Genomic DNA, 26004 nt, shown 5'->3' on the forward strand with positions numbered 1-26004 from the left:
ATATGGGCTTTTATACGATAAAGCCGCCAATTCTGACACTCTCCTGGCTGAAGCCAGGGCGAGTAGCATGGTTACTTTCCATGTAAGATATTTCAAATCCACCGATTTGAGTGGCTTAAACCAATGGGATTTGAGAAAATCCAAAACTACATTAAGATCCCACGGTGCCACTGGGGGCACAACCGGGGGCTGTATATGTAGTACTCCTTTTACAAAAGTCTGGACTTCAGGAACTGAAGCCAATTCTTTCTGGAAGAAAATCGACAGGGCCGAAATTTGAACCTTAATGGACCCTAATTTGAGGCCCATAGACAATCCTGTTTGCAGGAAATGTAGGAATCGACCCAGTTGAAATTCCTCCGTCGGGGCCTTCCTGGCCTCACACCACGCAACATATTTTCTCCAAATGCGGTGATAATGTTGTGCAGTCACCTCCTTCCTGGCTTTTACCAGGGTAGGGATGACCTCTTCCGGAATGCCTTTTTCCCTTAGGATTCGGCGTTCAACCGCCATGCCGTCAAACGCAGCCGCGGTAAGTCTTGGAATAGACACGGTCCCTGCTGAAGCAGGTCCCGTCTTAGAGGTAGAGGCCACGGATCTTCCGTGAGCATCTCCTGAAGTTCCGGGTACCAAGTTCTTCTTGGCCAATCCGGAGCCACGAGTATCGTTCTTACTCCCCTTTGCCGTATAATTCTCAGTACTTTTGGTATGAGAGGCAGAGGAGGAAACACATACACTGACTGGTACACCCATGGTGTTACCAGAGCGTCTACAGCTATTGCCTGAGGGTCTCTTGACCTGGCGCAATACCTGTCCAGTTTTTTGTTGAGGCGGGACGCCATCATGTCCACCATTGGTCTTTCCCAATGGACCACAATCATGTGGAAGACTTCTGGATGAAGTCCCCACTCTCCCGGGTGCAGATCGTGTCTGCTGAGGAAGTCTGCTTCCCAGTTGTCCACTCCCGGGATGAACACAGCTGACAGTGCTAACACATGATTTTCTGCCCAGCGGAGAATCCTTGCAGCTTCTGCCATTGCCCTCCTGCTTCTTGTGCCGCCCTGTCTGTTAACGTGGGCGACTGCCGTGATGTTGTCCGACTGAATCAACACCGGCTGACCCTGAAGCAGAGGTTTTGCCAGGCTTAGAGCATTGTAGATTGCTCTTAGCTCCAGTATATTTATGTGAAGAGACGTCTCCAGGCTTGACCACACGCCCTGGAAGTTTCTTCCCTGTGTGACCGCTCCCCAGCCTCTCAGGCTGGCATCCGTGGTCACTAGGACCCAGTTCTGTATGCCGAATCTGCGGCCCTCTAACAGATGAGCACTCTGCAACCACCATAGCAGAGACACTCTTGTCCTTGTGGACAATTTTATCCGCTGATGCATCTGCAGATGCGATCCGGACCATTTGTCCAGCAGATCCCACTGAAAAGTTCGCGCATGGAATCTGCCGAATGGAATCGCTTCGTAAGAAGCTACCATTTTTCCCAGGACTCTTGTGCATTGATGCACAGATACTTTTCCTGGTTTTAGGAGGTTCCTGACTAGATCGGATAACTCCCTGGCTTTCTCCTCCGGAAGAAATACCTTTTTCTGAACAGTGTCCAGAATCATCCCTAGGAACAACAGACGTGTCGTCGGGATCAGTTGGGATTTTGGAAAATTCAGAATCCACCCGTGTTGTTGGAGCACTACTTGGGTTAGTGCTACTCCGACCTCCAGCTGTTCTCTGGATCTTGCCCTTATCAGGAGATCGTCCAAGTAAGGGATAATTAAGACGCCTTCTCTTCGAAGAAGGATCATCATTTCGGCCATTACCTTGGTAAAGACCCGGGGTGCCGTGGACAATCCAAACGGCAGCGTCTGAAACTGATAATGACAGTTTTGGACCACGAACCTGAGGTACCCTTTAGCGTGGAGTAATACCCCTGTCCCTGTTGTAGGAGGGGTACCTTGACTATCACCTGCTGAGAATACAGCTTGTGAATGGCCTCCAATACCGTCGCCCTGTCGGAGGGAGACGTTGGCAAAGCAGACTTTAGGAAACGGCGAGGAGGGGACTTCTCGAATTCCAACCTGTAACCCTGAGATACTACCTGCAGGATCCAGGGGTCCACCTGCGAGTGAGCCCACTGTGCGCTGAAATGTTTGAGGCGACCCCCCACCGCCCCTGAGTCTGCTTGTAAGGTCCCAGCGTCATGCTGACGCCTTTGTAGAAGCCGGGGAGGGCTTCTGCTCCTGGGAAGGAGCTGCTTGTTGCAGTCTCTTACCCTTTCCTTTGCCTCGGGGCAAATAGGAATGTCCTTTTGCTCGTTTGTTCTTATAGGAACGAAAGGACTGCGGCTGAAAAGCCTGCGGCTTTTTCTGCTGGGAGGTGAGCTGGGGTAAAAAGGTGGATTTTCCGGCCGTTGCCGTGGCCACCAGATCCGATAGACCGACCCCAAATAATTCCTCCCCCTTATACGGCAATACTTCCATATGTCGTTTGGAATCCGCATCACCTGACCACTGGCGCGTCCATAAACTTCTTCTGGCAGATATGGACATCGCACTTACTCTTTATGCCAGAGTGCAAATATCTCTCTGTGCATCTCGCATATAAAGAAATGCATCCTTTAACTGCTCTATAGTCAGTAAAATACTGTCCCTATCCAGGGTATCAATATTTTCAGACAGTGACTCCGACCAAGCCACGCCAGCACTGCACATCCAGGCTGAGGCGATTGCTGGTCTCAGTATAACACCCGTATGTGTGTATATACTTTTTAATGTATTCTCCAGCCTCCTATCAGCTGGATCCTTGAGGGCGGCCGTATCAGGAGACGGTAACGCCACTTGCTTTGATAAGCGTGTGAGCGCCTTATCCACCCTAGGAGGTGTTTCCCAGCGCGTCCTAACCTCTGGCGGGAAAGGGTATAATGCCAATAACTTCTTTGAAATTAGCAGTTTTCTATCTGGGGTAACCCACGCTTCATCACACACTTCATTCAGTTCCTCTGATTCAGGAAAAACTATCGGTAGTTTTTTCACACCCCACATAATACCCCTTTTTGTGGTACTTGCAGTATCAGAGATATGCAAAGCCTCCTTCATTGCCGTGATCATATAACGTGTGGCCCTACTGGAAAATACGTTTGTTTCTTCACCGTCGACACTGGATTCAGTGTCAGTGTCTGGGTCTGTGTCGACCGACTGAGGTAAAGGGCGTTTTACAGCCCCTGACGGTGTCTGAGACGCCTGGACAGGTACTAACTGGTTTGCCGGCTGTCTCATGTCGTCAACCGACTTTTGTAGCGTGCTGACACTATCCCGTAATTCCATAAACAAAGCCATCCATTCTGGTGTCGACTCCCTAGGGGGTGACATCACCATTACAGGCAATTGCTCCGCCTCCACGCCAACATCGTCCTCATACATGTCGACACACACGTACCGACACACAGCAGACACACAGGGAATGCTCTGATAGAAGACAGGACCCCACTAGCCCTTTGGGGAGACAGAGGGAGAGTTTGCCAGCACACACCCAAGCGCTATAAATATATATAGGGACAACCTTAATAAGTGTGTTCCCTTTATAGCAGCTCAAATATTATAAATATCGCCAATAAGTGCCCCCCCTCTCTGTTTTTACCCTGTTTCTGTAGTGCAGTGCAGGGGAGAGTCCTGGGAGCCTTCCTCGCAGCGGAGCTGGGCAGGAAAATGGCGCTGTGTGCTGAGGAGAATAGGCCCCGCCCCCTTTTCGGCGGGCTTCTTCTCCCGGTTTTTTTGGAACCTGGCAGGGGTTAAATACATCCATATAGCCCCAGGGGCTATATGTGATATATTTTAGCCAGAATAGGTATATTACATTGCTGCCCAGGGCGCCCCCCCCCAGCGCCCTGCACCCTCAGTGACCGCTGGTGTGAAGTGTGCGGAGAGCAATGGCGCACAGCTGCAGTGCTGTGCGCTACCTCATGAAGACTGAGACGTCTTCTGCCGCCGGTTTCTGGACCTCTTCTCTATTCGCCATCTGCAAGGGGGTCGGCGGCGCGGCTCCGGTGACCCATCCAGGCTGTACCTGTGATCGTCCCTCTGGAGCTAGTGTCCAGTAGCCTAAGAAGCAAATCCATCCTGCACGCAGGTGAGTTCACTTCTTCTCCCCTAAGTCCCTCGTAGCAGTGAGCCTGTTGCCAGCAGGACTCACTGAAAATAAAAAACCTAACAAACTTTTTCTAAGCAGCTCTTTAGGAGAGCCACCTAGATTGCACCCTGCTCGGACGGGCACAAAAACCTAACTGGGAGGAGGGTCATAGGGGGAGGAGCCAGTACACACCACCTAGTGGTCAAACTTTTACATTTTGTGCCCTGTCTCCTGCGGAGCCGCTATTCCCCATGGTCCTGACGGAGTCCCAGCATCCACTAGGACGTCAGAGAAATATAAATATAACGTCAGCAAACAGAACTTGTGCTGGAACCAGACGTACAGATTGGACGTCGTGTCTGCCCAAACTCGCTGAGCATTACATCTCTGTGGCCCCAGCTATATCTGATTAGTTATCCAGCAGAGGCATTTGAAAGTCACTGGTTACACATCTGGTCTGGTTTGTCGCTGCATGGAAATATCAATATATGTACCAGAAATAGGTTGACAGTCCATAGGTCAACAAGCACTAGGTTGACTGGGTCTAAAGGTCGACAGGATCAATAGGTTGACATGAAAAAGGTAGACACCACAAAATGTCGACAGGTACAAAATGTCAACATGGGAATGGTTGACAATAAAAAGGGTAGACACAAGCTTTTGTGTGTCAATTTTTATGTTAACCACATGTAAGGCATTAGTGGAAACATGTACACCCTCAGGCTCACTTTACTCGCCATAATTTGGGCAAGGTGCCTCGCCATGCCCGGAACAGATTACTATTTTCAATCGTAGTCCACTTGGATGGTAAATGTAAAAGAAAAAAAAACCTGTGACCCCCCCTCAAAAAACAAAACAAAAACAAGAACCCAACAACTTGTGTCGTCATTTTGACTGTGTGGACCATATGGGGTTGAAATACTGACTGACAACCTGTCATCGTAAGCTCGCACAGGGTGCTCCGGTTTCCTCACACAGTCCCAAAACACATTGGTACAGTAGCTGAACTGGATTCTAAAAAAAAATTATACGGTACGGGATCTAGAATGTAAGCTCCACTGGCGCAGGGACTGTTGTGAATGATTACTAATAGTAAGTACAGTGCTGTTTAATAGGATTGGAGCAGCATTAACTGTAGCAAGAAACTGCTTACTAATGATTATTACATATAATAGCAGCAAACTGGAAGTATATGCTGTAATCCTCCCCTTTCTATTTACTAAAGATTTGATAAAGGGGAGAGCACCTCAGTCAAACTTTCTGCCTGAACACATGGACATGTCAAGTGAAGCACCAGTAAAACTTACCTAAATGTAAACGAAGACTTAAAAGTATAACAAGAAATGTGAGTGCCCCTTCAAGCATCGACTTTTCATGATCAGCATCTAGAACAGTGTTCTGGTGTTGGGACGCCATTGTGAGAAGATCTACCACCTTAAACCTAGTTGATGTAAGAGAAAGAAAAGCATTCTTACTCACTAAGGTATAGACATGCAATGTAAAACAGAATTTACAGTTCCCCAATTTACAATTGCTAATACTGCATAATACCTGCAGATGAATCCGCATATATCTTTGCTGCAGTCCCACCAAACAGCTCCTCCAGGCACACCAGGTCACATAAGAATCTTCTAGTGGCGAGCATATTTTTTGCCGAAAATGCATCTTATTTGCAACACAATGCGACGACGACGCACAATGACACTTGTATATCTACAGTATGTACAAATGAGTCTCTGAATCTGTACATGAAGTGCTACAATGTAGCAGCTGCACAGTTATTCCAATACAAGTTCTTTTCTGCTCCGTATGCAGACACACAATATACAAGTGTCATATCAAATTAATCAGCACAGTCTCCCCCATGCATACTAGTTGCACTGTGTTGCAAATAAGATGCAATGTAGTAAAAAAAAAAAGGACGCCCAACATTAGCAGAGTTGCAAAGGACCTGGCGGCTCACTCACGCCAGGAACATCGCGCTGCCTGGAGTACTGATGCTGGATGTATGAGGACATGAGAAAAGCTGCACACTGCCGCCTGAAGGCCAAAAAACCCTGCACCACATCATTACTAACAAAAGAAATACATGATTTGCAATACACTAAAACTAATAAGCAAATGAGACAGACAAGTTTCAGCATTAAGAAGTGTAGCTTCACCATATGGGAACATAAATTTAAGAACAAAAAAAAATAAAAGCATCAACACTTTAGATATTTGTGGAAGTTTTAATCCTACACAATAAAAGAGCAGGTGATTTTCAGGATGAAATCCCAATTGAAGACCGTGTAAATAAACCTCTACAAAAGGAGTAGGGACTTCTGGGTAACGCCAATGACACGACAACGCTTACCTATTATCCCCGCACCTTTTAGAATGACTAAAATAAAAAAGAAGCAAGACGACCTAACAGACATCTTATTTAAAACACAAAGTAACTTTAAGAATTAGACTGCAAGCTCCTAAAGGCAGGGACCTCTTCCTGGTGGTTCTTCAATAATCTTGTCAATGTACTTATATTTTCCGGTTTTGTATATCAATCCCTACAATGGTAAAACACACACAATTATGTTGCTGTGCTTCTACCCAGACAGATCCGTTTCCTATCTCTCCTTTGCATAAAACACTGAAAACGGTAATAATGAATAAAAACAAAAGACAATGGAACCCCCAAAAGTTAGTTGTACTGCAGTATACTTCTAGGTATATGTTAAGCTTTTTTTTACAGTTTAGATTCTACCACCTCTAATATAACCTTCACACTGACACTCACCTTTCAAAAACTGATGATATAAAGTAGTCTGGGTCTAGTTTTGATGCACAGACCTAAATAAAAGAGAACAGAAGTGAAATGACGACGACAACATCCGGACAATGGCCCTCATTCCGAGTTGTTCGCTCACTAGCTGCTTTTAGCAGCATTGCACACGCTAGGCCGCCGCCCTCTGGGAGTGTATCTTAGCTTAGCAGAATTTGCGAACGAAAGATTAGCAGATTTGCGAATAGAAATTTCTTAGCAGTTTCTGAGTAGCTCCGGACTTACTCAGCCATTGCGATCAGTTCAGTCAGTTTCGTTCCTAGTTTGACATCACAAACACACCCAGCGTTTGCCCAGACACTCCCCCGTTTCTTCAGACACTCACGCGTTTTTCCCAGAAACGCCAGCGTTTTTTCGCACACTCCCATAAAACGGCCAGTTTCCGTCCAGAAACACCCACTTCCTGTCAATCACCAGAACGATGAAAAATCCTCGTTATGCCGTGAGTAAAATACCTAACTTTTGAGTAAAATAACTAAGCGCATGCGCTCTGCGACCCTTGCGCATGCGCAGTAAGCGACTAATCACAATATAGCGAAACTCGGCAACGAGCGAACAACTCGGAATGAGGGCTATATTTTCTACTCTCTTCTCAGGTCTTACCTGTAACAAGTAGATGTCAGGGTCAATCATTGAATTACAGAAATGTGACTGGACGTAGGTCATAGCTTGTCCTTTAATTTGGAGGCCGTTCCGTACCCACATGTTGCTGTGAATTTCAGACAAATTCGCCTGTTAGGAAAACAGAAAAGTTAGAGGGATACGTATTACAAACAATATTAAAGCAGTTGTCCTATACTTCAATATGTTGTCTCCATAGATACCGATCTGAAAATGCCTCATTTGTACAAATCTGTACTGTTACTGTATGTTCCACAACCCCAAGATATACTAAAAGGCATATTCAATTAGCCTTGGTGCTTACTGCGGGCTTGTTGCAGTGCCTAGAGTTATACAAATGCAGCACGCAGTAAGCCCGCAGTCTGCACTCACTGCGGGTTTCTTCTCACACATCCTGGGGGGCAAACAGACATCTGCGGTAAGTAGGTCCTTTTGCAATTACTGCGAGTGCATTAACCGAATACACCAGACACTTAACCGGAAACTGTGGGTTAACGTACGTTAGCCGTGGCCTTACCGTGGGAGGAAATGGACTTAAAATGAAGTCGCTCTGGGCGTTAAAGCTCCCGCGGTAAACCCAGCAGCTAACTGAATATGTCCTTAACTTTTGAATATTTATTTTGAAATTAATCTCCATGCAACATATAAACTGTGAAAGCATCAAATCAACAGACAAAGGCCTGAACGTAGTAGCTTCCAGGTTCCAGCAAAAGCTGAGATTTTGGCGAGATTTAAAGAAGCAAGCCCTTTTTTTTGGCCAAAAAAATACAAAATAAATAAAAATGGCTGCTTTAAGTCTCATGACTAAATCGATAAATTTTGACAATTGGTCGGAACTCGCAGGCTATTACATTTGGGTCAAATGGTTCATGAATTATGAGATTCAACCAGGCACAACTGTGCATCAGGGGTGTATCTAGGGGTCCGAGCGCCCCTGGCAAAGTAAGGGGCTGGCACCCCCCCTACACACATTTGGAATAAGGTGTGAGTATTGGAAATGGGGCATGGTCTTGTGGGGGAAGGGTGTGGACACAATAGTACTTCCAATTCAAATTATGCCACACAGTAGTGTCCCTCATTCACATTACACCACACAGTAGTGTCTCGTATTCATGTTACACCATCACTCCCCCCTAACCCACCTTTCCCACAGCCTAACATTAAACTGCCCCCCACAAAAGCCTCTTCAGTGCTGCCTAACCCTAAACCACCCTTCCTAATCTCCCTCCCTGCAGCCTAACCCTAGCCCTCCCGCCCTCGCAGGCTAACCCTAACCATCCCACGCGGCTTGCCAGTGGAGACTTTGGCATCAACTCGATCTGGATTTTGGCATTCTGCATCGCTATCTATGTTGGGATGTCAGCATCAGCATTCCGAGCAGTTTCGGGATGCTGGCGTCAGCTTTCCAACCGCCAGGATGCCAAACGCCGGCATCTTGACTGCATCCTGAATGAAATGCTAACGAGCTGCTGTGAGATGAGCCTCAAATTGACCCAGCCATTAACCAAACACCATTAGTTGGATGGTAGAAGTGCTTCCTGTTAGAAAAAACATCAGGGTGCCATCACTTCCAAGATAAAATTATCAATTATTCAATTAACTGATATACATTTCCTTAAACCTGGCCTTGAAATAGGCAAGATATGTATTTTCTTTATTACACTCAACAAGTTAAAGTTTTCGCTTACTTACTACTTACTTACATCTAACATGCATGAAAATCGTGTAGTTTTCCAGGTACTACAGCATACCTCCCAACTGTCCCGATTTTCGCTGGACAGTCCCACCCGCGGGCTGCAGTGTCCAGCGGTGGGAAGGGGCAGTTGGTAGGCTCCGTCTCTCGCTGCCCTGCTTAGCACAGCGTCTATTCACTGGAGTCAGAGGGAGAGGGGGCATGCCAGCGGCTCACAGAGCACTGGGCATGCCTCCTCAGTGACGAAAACGGGGGCGTGGCTCGCGATTGCGGGTCCTCCATGAAGCCCCACCCCTTTTCATAGGTCACACCACCTTTTTGCGCGTGTGTCCCTCTTCCAGCCAGGCCAAAGTTGGGAGGTATGCTACAGTCCCTTCGCCCAAACACTGGCACTTTTTTATTCTCTTCAACAACAAATAGATCTATAGCACTGTGCTATATAACATATGTTGTGTACCTGGTGAGAGTGTGTTACAGCCGGCGTGGCACCGGTGTCCGTCAGCACCACACTGCACTAGTGATCAGACTAGTGTCCGGCAGCACCGCACTTGTAATCAGACTCACAATAAACTATAGTTCCCAGTAGAGATGAGCGGATTTGGTTTTACTCGGATTTACTCGGTTCTCAAAACGGCATCTTTTTGGCTCACGGATGTCACGTGTTTTGGATAGCCAATCAGATGCCGTTTTGAGAACCGAGTATATCCGAGTAAAACCGAATCCGCTCACCTCTAGTTCCCAGCAGCCCTTGCTGCTGGGAGCTCCCTGCAACAAGGGCTGCTGGGAGCTGTAGTTTATTTTGAGTCTGATTACAAGTGTGGTGCTGCCGGACACCAGCGCCTCTCCAGCAGTAACAGACTCTCACCAGGTACAGTCTGACAGTACTGCTTTTCTATCCTTTGGCCGTGGGTGGCACAGTCAGGCGGCGCCCTCTCCTTGCCTGGCGCCCCTGGCGAGTGCCATCCTGGCCAATAGGTAGATACACCCCTGCTGTGCATGTCAGCCGTGCGTTCCAATACTCAAAGCGTTCCTATCTCTATGTATTTAGAACATGAACAGTTGAGAAAAAACGTCAGATATCCTGCATTGGTCTGGATTTAATCATCTTCCTTTCCTTCTCATCCTCAGGTATGTTCATATCTCACCCTGTAATCTGTTTACTGCAATCTGAATCTCTGCAAACAATGTTCATATCTCACCCTGTAATCTTCCTACTGCAATCCGAATCTCTGCAAACAATCTCTATACTAAATGTATGTTCATATCTCATCCTGTAATCTTCCTACTGCAATCTGAATCTCTGCAAATAATCTCTATACTAAATGTATGTTCATCTCATCCTGTAATCTTCCTACTGCAATCTGAATCTCTGCAAACAATCTCTATACTAAATGTATGTTCATATCTCATCCTGTAATCTTCCTACTGCAATCTGAATCTCTGCAAACAATCTCTATACTAAATGTATGTTCATCTCATCCTGTAATCTTCCTACTGCAATCTGAATCTCTGCAAACAATCTCTATACTAAATGTATGTTCATATCTCATCCTGTAATCTGCCTACTGCAATCTGAATCTCTGCAAATAATCTCTATACTAAATGTATGTTCATACCTCACCCTGTAATCTGCCTACTGCAATCTGAATCTCTGCAAACAATCTCAATACTAAATGTATGTTCATACCTCACCCTGTAATCTGCCTACGGCAGTCTGGATCTCTGCAAACAGTCTCTATACTAAATGAACATTATGTAAATAATTTGTTAGTTAGATACATTTGTAATGTCAGGATTTGTTTGAAAGTTAAAATATCTGTGTTTGACATTTTGGTCAGTGATGCAGAGGTAATGAAATGCAGACGGCTGGTGTTTTGCATAGTCAAACACTGCGCAATTGAACACCTTTGATTAGTAGGACATTTGCCATAGTGTATCTGTAGCTTCAACCATGTCAGCTGTGCGTTCTAATACGCAAAGCGTTTTAAAAATGAGCAGTTAAAAAAATAAAAAAAACAGTTGAACAAACATTGAACAATATCAAGAAAGTACTCAGGAACACTGTGGCAGATGTATGAAGCCTGGAGAAGTGATAAAGCAGTTATAAGTGCAAGGTGATAATGCACCAACCAAACAGCTCCAATAAGTAAATTGACAGTTAGGAGCTGATTGGTTGGTGCGTTATCACCTTGCACTTATTACTGCTTTATGACTTCTCCAGGCTTAATACATCTACCCCATTATGTAGATTCACCACAACTCTGCAATGAGATCACCAGGACCAGAACTACTACCCCTCTGGCAGAGAACATCAGGACTGCCCTATGGGCCAAACCCTCAAAGTGAGCACGGAGCACTGGGGGGAGAGCACCAGGACCAGGTCCAGCAGGGGACATTTCCATCTGACTTTAGTGTGCTCCCCGCATTTTTCACACCCACCCGTACTGCTCCTATGAGACCAGGATAATTTCCCTCCTTTCGTTGGTTGCCTGCAAAGGTATTCTCAACATGTGTCTTTTTTTTAATTAATATTTTTACTTCATACTTCCACCTCCCCATGTGGTATTCCTGTGAGGTGTACCTCCACTGATTGCACACCCTGTATCTTACACAGTGCATCCTAGATGGGTGCCTCGGACGGCTCACGTGGATTGTTCCATACAGTTTATAATCATACGTCTACACAAGTGTCTTTTTTCCCATATATGCATTGGGCCTGTGTATGGCTCACCTCCCACAGTGTAACCTTCGTAGGGCAACCAACATGGCTGCCTCAAATGGTACGTAGGCACCCTACTCTGAACATTAGGACGCTGCAATCACCCCCATTTTGTGTTACCTCTTCTAGGGGAAGACTATTCCACCCAGGATATCCTACGCAGTGCGCCCAAGATGACTTCCTCACCTGGTACCTTGTGAGGATAGAATACACAACCATGGAAGTTATTACCCAAAATGCCTACACCAATCCTGCATTATGATTACTCTATGCGTATGGGTACTTGAGGACTGGAGTTAAGAACCACTGTTTTAAAAGTTGATGACTCAAAAAACAGCGTTATGAAGCACCTGTTGCTAAGCAGAGTTGTTTGCCTCTAGCCACAACACACACTCATAGTGTGGGACACAATTACGAGTAGCTAAAGTAAAGTCCAGTGCATCTAAACAGCCAACAGATTGTGCGATCAGTCTGAACGTATTGAGTAGTCATTGTGCACGCATTTCTCCAAAAACACTGTAGCAGAGATTATTATCTCCCAATAAGGAGTAATAGAGTAGTTGTGCTAACCAGAAAGCGTTTTAACGGGTTTTATTACAATACACCAAAATTAGCTATGGTAAAAATCAAGTTGCTTAAGAATATATAAATGACATAAGCCTGAATTACAAAATACACTAATATTTCTGGATCATACCAGTCGGGCGCATGTAAATGCCCACCCAGTTTGTGACGTCGATCCCGACGGATTGTGCATTGGGTAAGCACAACACACTGCCCAGTCCGTCTGTGTATACGTCTGCGGATCAACTGAGCTGAAGATATATCTACAAGTGTGTACCCAGCATTACAGTTTGTATTTGGCATTGCTTCTTCCCCTTATTGTTTTACTTATTATTATTGCAGATCATATGTTAATATGCCATTGTGTTTAGGTTTGTATACACTGACTCAAATTATCTGTAATCGAAAATTTTTCTTTTTTTTTGTATCTAATAAAAATACTTCAGTGAAGAAAAAAACCTCAACAAAAAAAAAAACAGTCATACAAAATAGTCTAAATTTTGAATACGATTAAATAAAAGGGTCTGCTAAAAATCACATGAACAATCTCAGCGGTCAGCCAGTCTCCCAGTATCTCTACACCACAGCAGGTGTCATGCTTTAGAGCGACACACACACACACACACACACACGTGAAAACACTCTACCTGAATTAGAAGTGGGTGAACCATCAGCTTCATCAGCATTTCCTGGTCTGGCAGAATAGAATCTAAATCTATTTCTTGACATTTCACAGCCTTTGAGAGAAATGAGAAAAAGACTGTTTATCTTCATTCTACTAAAGATGTGTTAATAGACTACAAGTATATTACAATTAGCAAGATCATTATTTCTACTTAACTTAGGGTCATGGCTCATTTTCTCCATATATCTATTTAAACAATGAAAATCATTTTGCAGCTTGTGATTTTTAATTTAACTGCAGCAAGTGTGCGCACACAATGGGAGGTATTTATTTTTATTTAGAACTACTTTACCTCTACACTGTGCATCATTAGCGCTCATGTCAGGAAATCTCTCATGTTATGAAAGTTAGGGCTCTGTAACCCCAAAAAGAGGATTTTCGGTCACTTAGCATTGAATTATTTTCTCTTTCATCAAGGCTGGGGGAAAATGGGCCATGGTATTGCAGGTTGGGACTGCAGGAACTGGCACTTAAATATTAAACTAAAGCTTTAAGCCTAAGCTCCTCCCCCTGCAACCCCAGAATGCCAGTACTTCTTTAAAAGAGTCCGACAAGGAGTAGCAGTAATCCAGTGAAACTGTTCAAACAATAAAACAAACTAGTAGGGAAAACACGGTCCAGAACAAAAACCCACACGACTGAGCGGGTGGGAGGGAACGCAGTGTCCCCCAGCCTGATTCAGAGAAAAGGATTCAACGGTAAGTGACCAAAAACCATTTTCTCTCTTTCATCAAGCCTGAGGGACACCAGGCCATGGGACGTACAACAGCTGTCACTAGGGGAGGGAACGCTCAGACTGCCTGACTGTAGAACTGCACAGGTAAATTTAGCATTGCCAGAGGCAAACATGAAAAAATAAGAATTTACTTACCGATAATTCTATTTCTCGTAGTCCGTAGTGGATGCTGGGGACTCCGTCAGGACCATGGGGTTTAGCGGCTCCGCAGGAGACAGGGCACAATAATAAAAGCTTTAGGATCAGGTGGTGTGCACTGGCTCCTCCCCCCATGACCCTCCTCCAAGCCTCAGTTAGGATACTGTGCCCGGACGAGCGTGCATAATAAGGAAGGATATTGAATCCCGGGTAAGACTCATACCAGCCACACCAATCACACCGTACAACCTGTGATCTGAACCCAGTTAACAGTATGATAACAACGAAGGAGCCTCTGAAAAGATGGCTCACAACAAGAATAACCCGATTTTTGTAACAATAACTATGTACAAGTATTGCAGACAATCCGCACTTGGGATGGGCGCCCAGCATCCACTACGGACTACGAGAAATAGAATTATCGGTAAGTAAATTCTTATTTTCTCTAACGTCCTAAGTGGATGCTGGGGACTCCGTCAGGACCATGGGGATTATACCAAAGCTCCCAAACGGGCGGGAGAGTGCGGATGACTCTGCAGCACCGAATGAGAGAACTCCAGGTCCTCCTCAGTCAGGGTGTGCCCCTGACCAAGTAGCAGCTCGGCAAAGTTGTAAAGCCGAGACCCCTCGGGCAGCCGCCCAAGATGAGCCCACTTCCTTGTGGAATGGGCTTTTACTGATTTTGGCTGTGGCAAGCCTGCCACAGAATGTGCAAGCTGAATTGTACTACAAATCCAGCGAGCAATCGTCTGCTTAGAAGAAGGAACACCCATCTTGTTGGGTGCATACAGGCTAAACAGCGAGTCAGATTTTCTGACTCCAGTCGTCCTGGAAACATATATTTTCAGGGCCCTGACAACGTCAAGTAACTTGGAGTCCTCCAAGTCCCTAGTAGCCGCAGGTACCACAATAGGTTGGTTCATGTGAAAAACAGAAAACACCTTAAGGAGAAATTGAGGACGAGTCCTCAATTCTGCCCTGTCAGAATGAAAAATTAAGTAAGGGCTTTTATATGATAAAGCCGCCCATTCTGACACACGCCTGGCTGAAGCCAGGGCTAATAGAATCTTCACCTTCCATGTGAAATATTTTAATTCCACAGTGGTGAGTGGATCAAACCAATGTGACTTTAGGAAACTCAAAACAACATTGAGATCCCAAGGTGCCACTGGGGGCACAAAAGGAGGCTGTATATGCAGTAACCATTTTACAAACGTCTGAACTTCAGGCACTGAAGCCAGTTCTTTCTGGAAGAAATTCGACAGGGTCGAAATTTGAACCTTAATGGACCCTAATTTTAGGCCCATAGACAGTCCTGTTTTCAGGAAATGTAGGAACGACCCAGTTGGAATTCCTCTGTAGGGACCTTCTTGGCCTCACACCACGCAACATATTTTCGCCAAATGCGGTGAAAATGTTTTGCGGTTACATCCTTCCTGGCTTCGACCAGGGTAGGGATGACTTCATCTGGAATGCCCTTTCAGGATCCGGCGTTCAACTGCCATGCCGTCAAACGCAGCCGCGGTAAGTCTTGGAACAGACAAGGCCCCTGCTGGAGCAGGTCCTTTCTTAAAGGTAGAGGCCACGGTTCTTCCGTGAGCATCTCTTGAAGTTCCGGGTACCAAGTCCTTCTTGACCCATCCGGAACCACGAGTATCGTTCTTACTCATCTCCTTCTTATGATTCTCAGTACTTTTGGTATGAGATGCATAGGAGGGAACACATACCCTGACTGGTACACCCACAGTGTTACCAGAGCGTCCACCGCTATTGCCTGAGGGTCCCTTGACCTGGCGCAATATTTGTCTAGTTTTTTGTTCAGGCGGGACGCCATCATGTCCACCTTTGGTTTTTCCCAACGGTTTACAATCATGTGGAAGACTTCCCGCTGAAGTCCCCACTCTCCCGTGTGGAGGTTATGCCTGCTGAGGAAGTCTGCTTCTCAGTTTTCCACTCCCGGAATTAACACTGCTGAGAGTGTTATCACATGATTTTTCGCCCAGCGAAGAATCCTTGCAGTTTCTGCCATTTCCCTCCTGCTTCATGTGCCGCCCTGTCTGTTTACGTGGGCGACTGCCGTGATGTTGTCCCACTGGATCAATACCGGCTGACCTTGAAGCAGAGGTCTTGCTAAGCTTAGAGCCTTGTAAATTGCCCTTAGCTCCAGTATATTTATGTGGAGAGAAGTCTCCAGACTTGATCACACTCCCTGGAAATTTTTTCCTTGTGTGACTGCTCCCCAGCCACTCAGGCTGGCATCCGTGGTCACCAGGACCCAGTCCTGAATGTCGAATCTGTGGCCCTTTCATAGATGAGCACTCTGCAGCCACCGCAGAAGAAAACACCCTTGTCCTTGGAGACAGGGTTATCCGCTGATGCATCTGAAGATGCGATCCGGACCATTTTCCCAGCAGATTCCACTGAAAGGTTCTTGCGTGAAATCTACCGAATGGGATCGCTTTGTAAGAAACCACCATTTTTCACAGGACCCTTGTGCAATGATGCACTGATACTTTTCCTGGTTTTAGGAGGTTCCTGACTAGCTCGGATAACTCCCTGGCCTTCTTCTCCGGGAGAAAACATCCTTTTCTGGACTGTGTCCAGAATCATTCCTAGGAACATTAGACGTGTCGTCGGAAAAAGCTGCGATTTTGGAATATTTAGAATCCACTCGTGCTGTCGTAGAACTACTTGAGATAGTGCTACTCCGACCGCCAACTGTTCTCTGGACCTTGCCCTTATCAGGAAAGCGTCCATATTTCTTTTAGGAAGAATCATCATTTCGGCCATTACCATGGTAAAGACCCGGGGTGCCGTGGACAATCCAAACGGCAGCGTCTGAACTGATAGGTACAGTTCTGTACCACGAACCTGAGATACCCTTGGTGAGAAGGGCAAAATTTGGACATGTAGGTAAGCGTCCCTGATATCCAGTGACACCATATCGTCCTGGTTCGCTATCACTGCTCTGAGTGACTCCATCTTGATTTGAACCCTTGTATGTAATTGTTCAAATCTTTTAGATCTCACCGAGCCGTTTGGCTTCAGTACCACAATATAGTGTGGAATAATACCCCTTCCCTTGTTGTAGGAGGGGTACTTTGATTATCACCTGCTGGGAATACAGCCTGTGAATTTTTTTCCCAATACTGCCTCCCTGTCGGAGGGAGACGTTGGTAAAGCAGACTTCAGGAACTTGTGAGGGGAAGACGTCTCGAATTTCCAATGTACACCTGGGATACTACGTGTAGGATCCAGGAGTCCACTTGCGAGTGAGCCCACTGCGTGCTGAAACTCTTGAGATGACCCCCCACCGCACCTGAGTCCGCTTGTATGGCCCCAGCGTCATGCTGCGGACTTGGCAGAAGCTGTGGAGGACTTCTGTTCCTGGGAATGGGCTGCCTGCTGCAGTCTTCTTCCCTTTCCTCTAACCCTGGGCAGATATGACTGGCCTTTTGCCCGCCTGCCTTTATGGGTACGAAAGGACTGAGACTGAAAAGACTGTGTCCTTTTCTGCTGAGATGTGACTTGGGGTAACAAAAGTGGATTTTCCAGCTGTTGCCATGGCCACCAGGTCCGATGGACCGCCCCTTTATACGGCAATACTTCCATGTGCCGTCTGGAATCTGCATCACCTGACCACTGTCATGTCTATAAACATCGTCTGGCAGATATGGACATCACATCTACTCTTGATGCCAGAATGCAAATATCCCTCTGCGCATCTCGCATATATAGAAATGCATCCTTAAAATGCTCTATAGTCAATAAAATATTGTTCCTGTCAAGGGTATCAATATTTTCAGTCAGGAAATCCGACCAAGCCCCCCCAGCGCTGCACATCCAGGCTGAGGCGATTGCTGGTCGTAGTATAACACCAGTATGTGTGTATATACTTTTTAGGATATTTTTCAGCTTCCTATCAGCTGGCTCTTTGAGGGCGGCCGTATCTGGAGACGGTAACGCCACTTGTTTTTATAAGCGTGTGAGCGCCTTATCCACCCTAAGGTGTGTTTCCCAACTCGCCCTCACTTCTGGCGGGAAAGGGTATACCTCCAATAATTTTCTATCGGAGGAAACCCACGTATCATCACACACTTTAATTTATCTGATTCAGGAAAAACTACAAGTAGATTATTCCCACCCTACATAATACCCTTATTTGTGGTACTTGTAGTATCAGAAATATGTAACACCTCCTTCATTGCCCTTAACATGTAACGTGTGGCCCTAAAGGAAAATACGTTTGTTTCTTCACCGTCGACACTGAAGTCAGTGTCCGTGTCTGTGTCGACCAACTGAGGTAAATGGGCGTTTTTACAAGCCCCTGACGGTGTCTGAGACGCCTGGACAGGTACTAATTTGTTTGCCGGCCGTCTCATGTCGTCAACCGACCTTGCATCGTGTTGACATTATCACGTAATTCCTAAATAAGCCATCCATTCCGGTGTCGACTCCCTAGAGAGTGACATCACCAATACAGGCAATTTGCTCCGCCTCCTCACCAACATCGTCCTCCTACATGTCGACACACACGTACCGACACACAGCACACACACAGGGAATGCTCTGATAGAGGACAGGACCCCACTAGCCCTTTGGGGAGACAGAGGGAGAGTTTGCCAGCACACAACAAAAACGCTATAATTATACAGGGACAACCCCTTATACAAGTGTTTTCCCTTATAGCATTTTCACATATGTAATCATATCGCCAAATAAGTGCCCCCCCTCTCTGTTTTAACCCTGTTTCTGTAGTGCAGTGCAGGGGAGAGCCTGGGAGCCTTCCTCACAGCAGAGCTGAGCAGGAAAATGGCGCCGTGTGCTGAGGAGAATAGGCCCCGCCCCCTAAAACGGCGGGCTCTTCTCCCGGAGTTTGTGAGATCTGGCAGGGGTTAAATACATCCATATAGCCTCAAGGGCTATATGTGATGTATTTTAGCCATAAAAAAGAGGTATAATACATTGCTGCCCAGGGCGCCCCCCCCCAGCGCCCTGCACCCTCAGTGACCGCTGGTATGAAGTGTGCTGACAACAATGGCGCACAGCTGCAGTGCTGTGCGCTACCTTATGAAGACTGAAAGTCTTCTGCCGCCTGTTTCTGGACCTCTGGACCTCTTCAACTTCGGCATCTGCAAGGGGGGTCGGCGGCACGGCTCCGGGACGAACCCCAGGGTGAGACCTGTGTTCCGACTCCCTCTGGAGCTAATGGTGTCCAGTAGCCTAAGAAGCAAATCCATCCTGCACGCAGGTGAGTTTACTTCTCTCCCCTAAGTCCCTCGTAGCAGTGAGCCTGTTGCCAGCAGGACTCACTGAAAATAAAAAACCTAACTTAAACTTTTATTCTAAGCAGCTCAGGAGAGCCACCTAGATTGCACCCTTCTCGGCCGGGCACAAAAATCTAACTGAGGCTTGGAGGAGGGTCATGGGGGGAGGAGCCAGTGCACACCACCTGATCCTAAAGCTTTTATTATTGTGCCCTGTCTCCTGCGGAGCCGCTAAACCCCATGGTCCTGACGGAGTCCCCAGCATCCACTTAGGACGTTAGAGAAATAAAAAAAAAAGCAAACATGTTGACAGAAGACCAGGTGGCTGCACAGCCGACTTGTTCAGCTGAAGCCCCATGTCTCGCCGCCCAGGTCGCCACCGCATTAGTGGAATGTGCCGACACTTGGTCTGAAGCTGGTTACCCCGCATTAGAATAGGCCCAGGTGGTGACACAGCGGATCCAACACGCAGTAGTATGCTTTGTAGCTGGCCAACCACGTGTTCGTAAAGAACAGGCGGAGAATCTGTGCAGTGGATAGAAGTCTTGTCCAAATAATCCGCAAAGCTTGGACGACGTCTAACATTGCCAGGTCCTCTCAGTCCCAGGAAGATGCCCATGGAGGAAAAAAACTATTTCCTGATTTAAGTGAAATGCCAAAACAACTTTCGTCTGGAATGTAGGAACTGTACGGAGAACCGCTCTATCATGATGGAATATGAGAAAAGACAGCCTGCAAGACAAAGCCCCAACTCGGACACATGCCGAGCTTAGGCAATGGCCATAAGGAAGAAAAGCTTCCAATTAAACTGAATTCAAAAGCTCTCACAGAGCTACCAGTGGACAAAACGATGGTTAAACGTGCAGCACCTCTTATAAAAAAGGTTTGATCCTCTAGAAGAAGGGCCAGATGCCACTGGAAAGAAATTGACAGAGAAGAAATCTGTACTTTCAAAAAATAATAATTACGGTAGACGTTGATAACTCCATTTCTCCTAAATCCACAGGATAACATTGGGATATGAGGAAGAGACAGCGGATTGGCATTAAATGATCAAAGCTTTCGGCCTCCCAGAATGCAACGTGCCAATCCCTATATCCCTGCCTCCTGGTTCAGGCAATTCAGTTGTTTTGCAAAGCTCAAGGCAAGAGCATCATAGAGAGCCCTAATCAGGTGAGAAGAACACACATGCACACCCTTCCGTAAAAGATGGAAGAGGTTAGTAAGTGAAAGTATCCCTGTGGATCCTGTCGAGTTAGGAGAAATAGACTTATCAACGCTAAGTCTACCATAACGATTATTTCTCCTGCAGGGTGCACAGGTTATCCACAGGATAACATTGGGATGTTCCAAACCAATTCAGTGTTGGGGACGCTCCTGATTGGACAGGAAATTCCTTCGCCCAAATTCAGCATCCTCAGAGGCAAAGGTATCAAAGGCATAATGTCTAATGAATGTGTTAATGGAAGACAATGTGGCTGCCTTACATATCTGTTCTGCTGAAGCACCACTTTGCGCTGCCAATGACGGACCTACCTTACGAGTAGAGTGAGCACACGCATTAGCCAGAACAGGGAGATCAGTTTGAGAATATGCTGCTGAAATTGTCATTCGAAGCCACCTCGCCAGTGTCTGCTTGTCAGCAGGCCATCTTCTTGTGAAATCCGTAGAGAACGAAGAGAGTGTCTGTTTTTTCTGATGGCACTGTAGATCCTTAAAGCACAGACTACGTCCAACGATACATCTCCCGCAGAAGGCCGGGACTACAATTTCTTTGTTAAGGTGAAATTCAGAAGCCACCTTAGGAATATACCCAGATTTGGTTCTGAGAACCGCTCTATCTGGATAAAAAAAAATCAGAAAAGGAGGGCAACATAACAATGACCCTAAATCTGAAACTCTTCTAACTGAAGCAATAGCCAGTAGAAAAAGAACTTTAGCTGTCAACCATTTAAAATCCATGTTTTAGTGGTTCAAATGGGGCCTTTAGGACTAACTTAAGTCCCAAGGCACTGTAGGAGGAACTAAAGGAGGTTGAATGTGAAGAATTCCCTGAATAAAAGTGCGCACATACTGTAGGTTAGCAATTTTCTTTTGGAACCATACAGTCAATGCTGACACTTGCACTCTCAAGGAAGGTAACCCTTAGACATTTGTCCACTCCTAACTGAAGGAATGCTAGGACTCAGGAAACTCTGAAAGATCTAGGATCAAATTTACGGTCAGTGCACCACTGAATATAGGCTTGCCATACTCGGTGATAAATGCGAGCTGAGGAAGGTTTCCTTGCTCTGAGCATTGTTTGAATTCCCTGTTGTGAGAATCCTCTTGCTTTTAGGATGGAAGCCTCAAGAGCCACACCGTCAAAGACAGTCGATCCAGGTGCTTGTGATAGCAGGGACCCTGAGACAATAGATCTGGACGTTGAGGGAGTAGGAATGGAGCATCCATCGACAACCTCTGCAGATCTGTGAACCAATATCTTCTGGGCCAAGCCGAAAATATTAGTATCATGGCGCCCCTTCCTTGTTTTGCCTTTCGCATCACCCTGGGTATCAGGGTGATTGGTGATAACACATAGGCCAGACGAAAGTCCCATCTCACTGACAAGGCATCCACAAAGATCACTTTGGGATCCTTTGTTCTTGACCCGTATGCGGGAACTTTGTTGTTTCGACGGGACGCCTTGAGATCCATCTCCGGTAACCTCCACTTGTCTACCAGAATTTGGAAGACCTCGGGGTATAAAGCCCATTTGTTTGCATGAATGGCGTGTCGACTGAGAAAATCCGCTTCCCAGTTTAGGACTCCCGGAATGAACACTGCAGACAAGGCTGGATGATGAAGTTCTGCCCACTTTAACATGCGACTTACCTCATTCATTGCGTTTTTGGCTGCGAGTTCCTCCTCGATGGTTGAGGTACGATACTGCTGTTGCATTGTCTGAGCAGATTTGGTTTCCCCCGAAGGATGTCCTTTGCCTGAATAAGTGCCTTATATATGGCCCGAAGTTCCAATAACTGCCCCCTGGAAGCATCTTCTTCCTGGCACCGCACCCCAGCCATGAAGGCTGGCATCCGTTGTCAGAATTTCCCAATTTGATATCCAGAAGGGTCTCCCTTTGTACTAATGGGATGTCTGCAGCCACCAGGCTAATGACCTCCTTACTTCCAGAGGAAGGACCATAGTCTGCGTTTTTATTGTCTGATGAAAACCATTCCATTTGGAAAGGATCAGACGTTGCAGAGGCTTCGAGTGGAACTGAGCATACTCTACCGTGTCGACCATCAACCCCATCACACACATTGCTGCGTGAATGGATACCCTTTGACTGTGTAGCAGCTCCTGAATACTTGACTGAATTTTGGATATTTAGTTAAGAGGTAAAATTACTCTCTGAAGACTCGAATCCAACACAACACAAGTGAGTCATCCGTTGTGACGGAACCAGGGACGACTTTGCCCAATGTATGAGCAAACCGTGCCTCTGCAAACAAGCTATTGTCTGCCGCAGATGACACTGAAGCAATACCGGAGATTGTGCCAAGATTAATAAGTCGTCGAGGTATAAAAAAATCCTTATCCCTTGCTGACGGAGATAAGATGCCATTACCACCATATTTTTGGTGAACACTTTTGGAGCTGTGGCCAATCCAAATGATAGGGCCTGGCTCCCAAAGTAGATACGCATGTCATCCGATTGGTACAAAAATCTACATTGCCTCTGCCTTCAACATCATTAAATTATGTCATGGATAGGAAAATAGATGGTTTTCTTAAAACCATTTTCTCATTGTCGGGGCAATCATAAGACCAGCCATGGCTTCGGCTTGGATGGCAAAAGCAGTGGCAGCCTGGTCTGATGCATTGGAAGATGAGTTTTCAATGGAATCTAGAAAGCAAAAATCCCATTTTCCTATCCGTGACATCATTTAATGATGTTGAAGGCAGAGGCAATGTAGATTTTCGTACCAATCGGATGACATGCGTATCTACTTTGGGAGCCACATCTCTTTTGAAACAGTCCCTAGCCAGAAGAGGATAATGGGAATTCCATTTCCATGGAATTCTAAACTTCTTACTGGGTGTAACCCAAGCCTCTTGCAGAATTTTTGTTAGCTGTTCTGACCCAGGAAACTAAGTCCTACCTATTTTGGGACGTTTAAACCAGGTGCCTTCGATTTTAACAAAGGCTCTGCTGCCCCCTCTAAGGATAGAATGGCTTTCATAGCACTAATTAGCTCAGGAATGTCCACTGAGCTGAGGCCTTCCTCCTCGTCTCTGTATGCAGACCCGGAGTGCGATGAATCCTCATCCTCCGACAAGTCCTCATCTGAAACATGTGTAGACTGTGAAGATGTTGTTTCATGTATATGTGATTTACTTACCTCCGGCCTTTCAGCCTGTTTCTGTTCAGAGTCTGCAGATTCCTGTACTGGATGTAATAACCTCCAGGTGGAATGTTGCATGCAAGGGTTAAAAGGGTAACCTATCCTGGTATAGGAGCTGGCATTATCCACTCAGCTATACTGGATAATGTCTGTGCAAAAGCAGCCCATGGGGGTTCAATCTGAACCTCTGCCTGCCTTGGATTATTCAAAAGGCTTTGATGAAAGCTAAAACAATTTGCACATAATCCAGTTTGAACCAGATTAACTCAGCTTTGCAAGACAAACATCACATGAGTGTTGGTGCTGCTGTGGAGAGTGTATCCTCATTACCCTTGCCTCTCTTAGACATGATAAATAAATCACACACCTTTATAGTGTAAACTACACAAATTGTGACTGCAATCACTTTAAAATTTGTTAAAGTGACATACATTCCGATCCCTCCCTGCTTAGCACCAGCATTGAGGATCGGAATACACCGAAACTGACAGAAAATAGTCAGCAATCACACTAGCAATCAGTCACAGGTTATACATTAGTATAATAAGCAATATGAGCACATAATCCACTACAGATACATTTCAAGTATGTAGGAGAAACATATTACTGCATTACCTTATATATGAGTTTAAACGTATTCAGTAGCAAAGAAAACAGCAGCAATAGTTTACAGACTCATATGCATCAGGCACTTATACAACTATTCATACCAAAGGTAGATAGAGACTTATGGGGTAATTCAGAGTTCATCGCAGCAGCAAAACCATGTGCACTGCAGGGGGGGCAGATATAACATTTGCAGAGAGAGTTAGATTTGGGTGGGTTATTTTGTTCCTGTGCAGGGTAAATACTGGCTGATTTATTTTTACACTGCAATTTAGATTTCAGTTTGAACACACGACACCCAAATCTAAATCTCTCTGCACATGTTACATCTGTACCGCCCCCCCCCCCCTGCAGTGCACATGGTTTTGCCCAACTGCTAACAAATTTGCTGTTGCGATCAGCTCTGAATTAGGCCCTTAGTGCTGTATCACCCGGCTCAGGACGCCCAAGTGTACATCGATGCACCAGTCATACAGCTGTCTATGCTGCGACTAGGTCCTTTTAGATACACAGCATCTCAGATGGAAGCGGGTACTCAGTTCATGGTGGGAAACTCAGAGGAAACTGGTCATGGAACGGGAGGAGGGGCGACCAAGGGAGCGTCTTACTCCCCACTGCTGACATCAACGCTAAGGATCGTGGCCTCATACTACCCCTGGAGCCTATGATCCCTGAGGCCTAGCGCTGGTGCACCCAAGGTGGCAGCCATGTCAGCTACTGTTCGGTAGTCTCCATACCGAAACAGTGCGGCTGTCTCTCACGTTTCTCCTACTAATCGGAACCGATGCCTTACCTTCTCTCTGTGCTCCACAGCCTGGTAACATCTGCTGGACTTGCTAGTACATCCTACACAGACGCCCGCCGAAACAGCACTGTACACATGGGTAAGCATTGTCACAACCCAGCGGGGAGTTGTTGGAGCGACTCTTTCTAAGGTACATATAAGATGCTTTTTAGAAAGGTCGCTCAAAAAATATAGTAAGACTATAAAAATAAAATATAAAAAAAGCTTATGGCTGCTAAAAATCAGCAGCCCATTAACCATGGTCCGGCTCCTGCCGTACCAAACAAAAAAACCTGAATTGCCTGAGCCAGGAAGAGGGGATATAGGGACGGACCCGTTGCATTCTGGGAGGCAGAAAGTTTTGATCGCTTGGTGCCAATCAACTGTGTTCAAGAGTCAACAACTGCCCCAAACAAGGGGTAATTTGGAGTAACACCCAGTTTCCATTACCGGAGCAATGATGCAGTCCGTGAGAAGAGAATTGATAGCAAGATCAAATGCCATTCCATTCTCTGCAACCCGGTGGCGACGTAACTTTTGGAAATGATGCCCAGTACCCAAGCGTCTGAATACTACTCCACCCCCACCAGACTCTTAACTTGAGCAAGTGCTCTCCGATCTGCAACCAAGCTGGGTGAAGAGAGACCCCGCCAGGTGCCAAGCCTTGACCCCTGAGCGCCGGTTGGCAACAGAAAATCTGCCCTTAGGTGCCGAACTCCTGCTGAGGGAAGAAACAGCCTCTGGACGACAGACCTTTGGTGGACACAACGCCCCTAAAGAAAGGGCAAAATGTTCAGAAACACGGACTATGCTGTTTAGGGGCAGCCATCAGAAGAAAAAGTACTTTTTCCACC

At 46.1% G+C, this 26004-nt stretch overlaps 1 protein-coding gene across 1 annotated transcript in view; it reads right to left on the reverse strand.

Annotated features, from left to right (window-relative positions):
• Positions 1 to 26004, reverse strand: part of UBR3 (ubiquitin protein ligase E3 component n-recognin 3) — a 406648-nt gene that overhangs the window by 252694 nt on the left and 127950 nt on the right. The window contains exons 13-16 of the mRNA XM_063933505.1: positions 13191 to 13280; positions 7550 to 7678; positions 6902 to 6954; positions 5433 to 5566 (exon numbers count right to left, since the gene is read on the reverse strand). Of these exons, the coding sequence (XP_063789575.1) occupies positions 5433 to 5566; positions 6902 to 6954; positions 7550 to 7678; positions 13191 to 13280 (406 nt within the window). The remainder of the gene's footprint in view (positions 1 to 5432; positions 5567 to 6901; positions 6955 to 7549; positions 7679 to 13190; positions 13281 to 26004) is intronic.

This window comes from Pseudophryne corroboree, chromosome 7 (assembly GCF_028390025.1).
Source record: "Pseudophryne corroboree isolate aPseCor3 chromosome 7, aPseCor3.hap2, whole genome shotgun sequence".
In the NCBI taxonomy this organism is placed as follows: Eukaryota; Metazoa; Chordata; class Amphibia; order Anura; family Myobatrachidae; genus Pseudophryne; species Pseudophryne corroboree.